Source organism: Sapajus apella, unplaced genomic scaffold (genome assembly GCF_009761245.1).
Source record: "Sapajus apella isolate SASKATOON/1434 unplaced genomic scaffold, GSC_monkey_1.0 scaffold17, whole genome shotgun sequence".
Taxonomy (NCBI): domain Eukaryota; kingdom Metazoa; phylum Chordata; class Mammalia; order Primates; family Cebidae; genus Sapajus; species Sapajus apella.
Genome location: NW_022436957.1, coordinates 19,868,134 through 19,876,108, shown reverse-complemented (window position 1 = coordinate 19,876,108; position 7,975 = coordinate 19,868,134). Strand labels below are relative to the sequence as shown.

The 7,975-nt window shown below is 43.5% G+C and overlaps 1 protein-coding gene across 1 annotated transcript; it reads right to left on the bottom strand.

Moving 5' to 3' along the window:
* Positions 1-4,343: 4,343 nt before the first annotated feature.
* EIF2S3 (eukaryotic translation initiation factor 2 subunit gamma) lies at positions 4,344-7,144 on the bottom strand. The gene is made up of 4 exons (XM_032286136.1): positions 6,765-7,144; positions 6,125-6,188; positions 4,566-4,693; positions 4,344-4,484 (listed from the first exon to the last, which is right to left on the bottom strand). Exons 1-4 carry the CDS (start codon positions 6,831-6,833, stop codon positions 4,359-4,361), a joined length of 387 nt encoding a protein of 128 aa, XP_032142027.1. The 5' UTR covers positions 6,834-7,144; the 3' UTR covers positions 4,344-4,358.
* Positions 7,145-7,975: the final 831 nt, after the last annotated feature.

Here is a 7,975-nt window from a genome sequence, read left to right as displayed (position 1 = left end):
AGGGTGGTCTCGATCTCTTGACCTCATGATCCACCTGCCTCAACCTCCCAAAGTGCTGGGATTACAAGCATGAGCCACTGTGACTGGCCTAAAAAGTTTAATTTTAAAAATAGGATGAGATACAGACAAAATGGTGCTTAGAGAGAAATTTACAGCTTTAAATGCCTGTATCAGAAAAGAAGACAGCATCACTATGCTTCTACCTTAAGAAACTAGAAAACAGAAGAGCAAACTGCATCAGAAGTGAATATAAGAAAGAAGTAATCAAAAAAAAAAAAAAAGAAGTAATAAAGGTGAGAACTGAAACAGAAAACAAAACAAAAAAAAATAGAGAAAATCAAATAAATGAAACACTGGTTATTTGAAAAGATCCAGAAAATTGACAAAGCTTTCGCTACATTGCCACATAAAAAAGTGAGAAGAGGGCCTGGCTTAGTAGCACACACCTATAGTCCCAGCTGCTTGGGAGGCTGAGGCAGGAGAATTGCTTGAACCCAGGAGTTGGAGGCTGCAATGAGCTATGATTTTGCCACTGCACTTCAGCTTGACAGAGCAAGACCCTGACTCAAAAAAACAAACAAATCAACCAGAAAAAACAGAAAGAGAGAAGACATAAATTACCAAAATCGGGAACAAAACTTTATAGCACGACCTACACTTCACATAAAAGGATTAAAAGGCATTCTGTGAATAACTTTATGCCCACACATTAGAAAACTTAGATGAAATGAATAAATTCCTAAAAAGACACAAATTACCAAAATTAACTCAACAAGCGATAGAAAATCTAAATTAGGCAGAATATCTTGTTTTATTACACTTTGCTTTATCGCACTTTGCAGGCAGTGCATTTTGTTACAAATGGAAGGTCTGTGGCCACCCTGCGTCAAGCAAGTCTAACAGTTGCAATGTTTTTAACGGCATGTGCTCGCTTAATGTCTCTGGGTTACATTTTGGTAATTCTCAAAATATTCCAAGTCTTTTCATTATTATTATATCTGTTATGGTGATCTGTGATCAGTGATCTTTGATGTCACTACTGTAATTGCTTTGGAACACCAGGAACCATGTCTCTGTACCCATAAACGTTATGTGTGTTCTGACCGTTCCACCCACTGGCCACCCCTCTCCCTCTTCCTGGGACCTCCTTATTCCTTGAGAAACAACAATATTAAAAATAGGCCGATTAATCACCCAACGATGGCCTCTAAGTGTTCAAATGAAAGGTAGAGTCACATATCTCTCACTTGAAACCACAAGGTAGAAATGATTAAGCTTAGTGAGGAAGGCAGGTGGAGAGCCAAGACAGGCCAAAAGCTAAGTGTCCTGTGCCAAACAGCCAAGTTGTGAACGCAAATAAAAACCTTTTGAAGGAAATTAAAAGTGCTACTCCACCAAACACACGAATGATAAGAAGCAAAACAGCCTTGCTGCTAATATGGAGAAAGTTTGAGTGGTCTGGATACAAGATCAAATCAGTTACAGCATTTCCTTAAATCAAACTCCATTCAATTCTATGAAGGTTGAGAGAAATAAAGGGACTACAGAAGGACGGGTGGATGCCAGCAGCGATTGGTTTATGAAGATTAAGGAAAGAGGCCATCTCCAAAACAAAAAAGTACAACGTGAACCAGCAAGTGCTGATTTACAAGCTGCAAGTTATCCAGAAGATCTAGCTAATTGATTAAGGTGGCTGCACTAAGCAACAGATTTATTTCCAAGGTAGACAAAATAGTCCTCAACTTGAAGAAGATACCATCTAGGACATTTATAGCTAGAGAGACATCAATGCCTGGCTTCAAAGCTTCAAAGCACAAGCTGACTCTCTTGTCCTAGGGGCTAATGTATTACTAGCTGATGACAACTTGAAGCCAAAGCTCTGGCCATTTCAAAAATCCTAGGGCCGGGGCCTGGTGTGGTATCTCATGCGTATAATCCCAGCGCTTTGGAAGGCCAAGGTAGAAGGATCCCTTGAAACCAGGGGTTTGGAGACCAACCCAGGCAACATAGCAAGACCCCAATTCTACAAAAAATTTTAAAAATTAGGCATGATGGAGCATGCCTGTAGCCTTAGCTACTCAGGAGGCCGAGGCAGGATTCCTTGAGCCCAGGAGTTTGAGGCTGCAGTGAGGTATGATCATGCCACTGCACTCCAGCCTGGGCAACAGAGTGAGACCCCATCTCTAACAAAATAAAAATAAAATCCTAGGGCCCTTAAGAATTGTGCTAAATATACTCTGCCTGTGCTCTATAAATGGAACCGAAAACCTGGATGACAGCACATCTATTTGCAGCATGGTTTACTGAATATTTCAAGCCCAATATCAAGACCTATTGCTCATTTTTTAAAAAACTCTTTCAGCCAGGCGCAGTGGCTCACACCTTTAATCCCAGCACTTTGGGAGCCCCAGGAGGGCGGATCACCTGAAGTCAGGGGTTTGAGATGAGCCTGGCCAATATGGAGAAACCCCGTCTCTACTAAAAATACAAAAAATTAGCCAGACGTGGTGGCACACGCCTGTAATCCCAGCTACTCGGGAGGCTGAGGCAGGAGAATTGCTTGAACCCATGAGGCAGAGGTTGCAGTGAGCCAAGATCATGCCACTGCACTCCAGCCTGAGTGACAGAGCAAGACTCCATCTCAAAAAATAAAGGTATCTCACGCCTGTTATCCCAGCACTTTGGGAGGCCAAGGTGGGTGGATCACTTGAGGTCAGGAGATCGAGACCAGCCTGCCCAACATGGTAAAAACTCCATCTCTACTAAAAATACAAAAATTAGCTGGGCACAGTGGTGCGTGCCTGTAACCCCAGCCACTCAGGAGGCTGAGGCAGGAGAACTGCTTGAACCAGGGAGTCAGAGGTTGCAGTGAGCCCAGATCATGCCACTGCACTCCAGCCTGGGTGACAGAGCAAGACTGTCTCAAAAACCAACCAACAAAAGATAAACATATATATTATATATATATATATACACACATGTATTTTTTTTTTTCTTTTGAGACGGAGTTTCACTCATGTTACCCAGGCTGGAGTGCAATGGCGCGATCTCGGCTCACCGCAACCTCTGCCTCCTGGGTTCAGGCAGTTCTCCTGCCTCAGCCTCCTGAGTGGCTGGGATTACAGGCACACACCACCGTGCCCAGCTAATTTTTTGTATTTTTGGTAGAGACGGGGTTTCACCATGTTGACCAGGATGGTCTCGATCTCTTGACCTCGTGATCCACCCGCCTCGGCCTCCCAAAGTGCTGGGATTACAGGCTTGAGCCACCGCGCCCGGCCTATATTCAATATTTTTAAAAAATCAAAATTAATGAAAAAATGTCATGAACAAAATACAATGCCATGATGAGCCATAAAGTGATACTGAAGCAAGAGGGGAAAAAATTCATTAATACTGAGTCTGCCCTTATTTATATTTTTGATATTCTGTTTATCACATTTTCTTTGCATTAATTTCAAAAAAGATACTATATTAAAATATTTATCCTGGCTGGGTGCAGTGGCTCACACCTGTGATCCTATACTTTGGGAGGCCGAGTCGGGTGGATTGCCTGAGCTCAGGAGTTCGAGACGAGCCTGGGCAACACAGTGAAAGCCCGTCTCTACTAAAATATAAAATATTAGCTGGGCATGGCGGTGTGTGCCTGTAATCCCAGCTACTCAAGAGGCTGAGACAGGAGAATGACTTGAACCAGAGGTGGAGGTTGGATGAGCCAAGATCGCGCCACTGCACTCCAGCCTGGGTGACAGAGCCAAGACTCCACCTCAAAACAAACAAATAATTTATTCTAATCACTGAGTTTTTTGGCATACCTGCCACCCCCAGGCCCACTTAAATTTTGGGCATGAGGTGAAGGCCTCACTTGTCTCTCCCTGATCCCAGTCCTGCTCCTGATCTAAAAATTCCCTGCAGCGCATCTCTAGTCCCCAGAAACATTACTAGATAGATGTCAGTATCCTCTGATAAAAAACCAGATATGCAACCATATTCAGAAAATAGATGGGGAACAAGTTCAAGTGTTTTAGAGAAGTGATTAGAAATGGCTCTGTTCCTCTCCTATTTAATATACAAAAACAGCACTGTTTAAAAGAAACTCAGGAAGCCTAGAAAAAGAATCCCCTCAATCCAATGAGTTGTTTCTCCAGTTTGTTTGCATGATACTTTTAGTTTGGAGAAACTGCCTGTAAGTATTTTAACTTAGATTTACATGCTTGACTGTTCAGATTTGCCATAAAAACATAAAACTGAAAAACAAAACCATTGAGCAATTAAGCTCATTGTTTAATACCTCAATATTTCAAAAAGCACAAAACAGAAGACAATAAAACATAGTAGTGTGTTTAGCAAAAAAGAAGTCACCTGACTAATTTGAAGTTCCCTTTGGTCCCTGGAATATCCGTAGGAAACTCATCAGGTGTACTGCTCCCACAAGATCTATAACATTCTGGCCGAGGGCAACTTGGGTCATCAAGTTTATATATCTAAAATTTCAATTAAAAAGATTTTGATTTGTTATCTGCACAACAATTAAATACTTCCTTGTTCCACAGTACCCAGCTCACCTTAGCATTAGCATATCCAAGCTTGATTGTAATATTTCTTTCTAGTTCATTTTTGAACCTGACCGTGTGAACTCCAGAAATAGCTTTGACAACTGTGGATTTCCCATGAGCTACATGACCAATTGTACCTACGGACAAAGTACAAAAAAATTAATTCCTGTGTATTTAATTACACACCAAATATTTTTTCAAATAGTGTTAAGAGTAGAAAACCCACAGCTGGCCAGGCACGGTGGCTCACACCTGTAATCCCAGCACTTTGGGAGGCTGATGTGGGGAGATCACGAGGTCAAGAAATCGAGACCATCCTGGCCAACATAGTAAAACCCCGTTTCTACTAAAAATACAAAAATTAGCTGGGCATGGTGGCGCACACCTGTAGTCCCAGCTACTCAGGAGGCTGAGGCAGGAGAATCACTTGAACCCAGGAGGCAGAGGTTACAGTGAGCAGAGATCACGCCACTGCACTCCAGCCTGGCGACACAGCAAGACACCATCTCAAAAAGAAAAAAAAAAAACCAAAGCCATAACTCACTGTAAATATCAACATAGAACCAACAGTGACTTCAATTTTTCCTCTTCCATATATCCATAGCTCTCATATAGGACTGAACAGAACCTTCCATGTAACTAACAACTTTATTTTAAAAACATACTCTGGGCCAGACAGGATCTCCTGCTGCTGCCCAGGCTGGAGTGCATTGGCCTGATCACAGCTCACTGCAACCTCAACCACCTGGGCTCAAGTGATCCTCCCACCTCAGCCTACTTAGTCGCAGGGACTACAGTCATGCATCTCCATGCATGGCTAATTTTTTGCATTTTTTGTAGAGATAGCTATGTTGCCCAGGCTGGTCTCCTGGGCTCAAGTGATCCACCTGCCTTGGCTTCCCAAAGTGCTGGGATTACAGGTATAAGCCACTGCACCAGGCCAGAATTCTATATATTAAGGAATCTTCCAGCATTTCCAGATTAAACAGGTATGATGGGCCCTAACACAACAAAAAGGGATTTGTGAACAAATAAGGAAACCCGAGTTTAACAACTGCAATGGTGTAACTTTTTAAAAGCCTCATGGTGGAGGCTTTTTAATTGTGCTGTTTGTACAAACTCAAAATGTCCAAAATTTACACTCAGTCAACATAATGTCTTTTCTAAAGTTCTAGGTGTCAATTAAGAAAAGAAAAATCGACTTAATCACAGCTTGTACATCAAATAAAACTTTCATAAATTCTGCCCTTTAAATAATCCTATGTGGCAAGTATAGCCGCATTTTCACCTCTCCCTTAAATTTCTGATACGTATGACTACACACTGCCTATGCTATTAAATGTCTATGTCTCCATTTTTTCTTCTTACCAAGTCTGTAAGCTAGACATGAGCAGCATTCTTTGGGCTTCCCCCCACCCTGCAAAAAATCTAGCAGGTGCTTTATTCACAGGGACTTACTATCTATTTCTTGAATATCTGAATCCTCATATTCAGGTAATCACACAAAAAGTGAGGACAAAATTCATTGCTGGAGATCAAACAAGTCAGGTCTCTTAAGTTACTCTTACCTATATTAATTGTGGCCTGTCTGCTGATAACTTCGTGTGAAAGTGGCGTCAACGTGGTAACATCCTGCAATGAAATATTTTAAAACACTGCACATAAAACAAATCAGAACTTTTCCTTTGACTTTACATTTGCAATCTACGTCTCACCACCATCTGCATAGTTTTCTTCTACTTGTAAAGCGCCTTTCACTGATCAGTAACCTTGTACTCCTATGGCTGGGAAGCCGTAAGAACCCTGCATCATTACAAAACAGACTACACCTCCACGTCCATACAACTATGGGATATCTAGAGGTAAGAGGCCTCCCAATCTTGGGAACATTAGCACTAAAAGTAACGCAGACAAGACACCCCCTTTCCCAGACGTTCAGAAGCTAAAACCATGACAATCAACATTAAGACTTTCCAGCCGAATCCTCCAGAAGTTCTAAGTCCCAAGACCGTACATCCCTGCACCTTGATTGTGGACCGCCCTGGGTACAGGCGGCGCAAGCATGGCTTAGGGCGCCCGGCTCCAGGTCTCCCTCCAGACCCATGCTCCATGCTCCCGACAACCCGACACTAATCCCAATGCCACCCGGGAGGATCAGTCAACTCCACTCCCGAGTTCACTCTGCATCCTCCCCAAGCGAAACCTCACCAAGGTGGTGAGATCCTGGCGCGAAAGATGCGGCTGCCCCAAAGTCACTCCAGCTTCTCCTCCCGCCATCTTGCCAAAAGAGGAAGGAAATTGCCCTGGCTGCCGCCTGATCGGCTGCAGGGGTCCTAGTGCGGGGCGAGGAAGCCGGCGCGGAAAGGCCGACTAGGGGCTTAGGGTGGTCAGTGCAACAGCGGCCTCACTGCTTGGCTGTCTCTCTGCTTGAATCTGCACAGTGCCTGTCGGTAGGCTTACTGGAAAACATGGTGCAAAGTTGCGGGAGCTATTAGTTGCAACCCTGGTAGATATTTGTGCAGGCAATACTGAGGGCAGCCATCATACCCCACCCCTCCCCAGTGCGAGGCGGGTGATGCAACCCGGCGCGCGCGCCGGCCAGGGAGAGACCATTTCCGCTTCCTGTGGCGTTTCCCAAAACCTGGGAATCGGCTGTGGTGTGAGAACAGAAAAGAGGGAGTGTCCTCCCCGCCCCCGCCACCTTTCTTTTGAATACGGATATCTGTAATTTAATTAGGCGAGATCCGCTTGGGGGTCGGCGCCCACCAATGACGGGGCTCTTGGCTGGAAGAACACCGCGTGCTGAGCCCCGGCGGGTGGCGGGGCGGGCGCCCCCGCGCGGAAGTTTGGTGAAGGGCTCAGAGGGGCAAGGCTAACAAAATGAAAGTTCCTAGCTTGTTCCCAGAGAGCGGTTTCTAGGGCCGCGGAGGTGGGCCTTGGTGACGTTTGACTACGTTTCGAGTGAATTTAGCTAGGTGTCGTCACAGTGCCCGAAGTTCGCTGGGTTTTTTTTTCTTAAAGAAGCAGATCCAAGAAAACCTCGATTACCAATAAATCGGTATTTTAAAATTTAAAGATTTTTGAGACATTCTTAACTCACTTTTCGTCGTGTTAAAAAGCAGTGGAGTGATTTTTTTTGTTTTTCTTCATTTGTATACGAATTTTGTCATTAAGAGCTATTTCCTCTTTTGTTTGCAATAAATTTACCGTAAAAACGTATTAGACAACTCTTATGCAAAAGTATAGTAAGAAGTGAAAATATAATATGAAAGCCACAATGATGAATACTGAGAAGCCAAGCTCACTTTAGAATACTTATAAATAGTCATCAAGGTAGATTAGGAAATAAATATTATAAATGAAAAAAATGAGGGAAATTAGGGAAAATGAGGAACAATATGAGAAGTGAATAAAGGAAT

Bases quoted from the DNA above. Each gene is read 5' to 3' on its own strand.
- EIF2S3 (XM_032286136.1), bottom strand. From the start codon at position 6,833: ATGGCGGGAGGAGAAGCTGGAGTGACTTTGGGGCAGCCGCATCTTTCG. The intron at 6,189-6,764 runs GTGAGGTTTCGC...ATTTCATTGCAG, and splicing joins GCCAGGATCTCACCACCTTG to GATGTTACCACGTTGACGCC. The intron at 4,485-4,565 runs GTGAGCTGGGTA...TTGAAATTTTAG, and splicing joins TTGGATATGCTAATGCTAAG to ATATATAAACTTGATGACCC.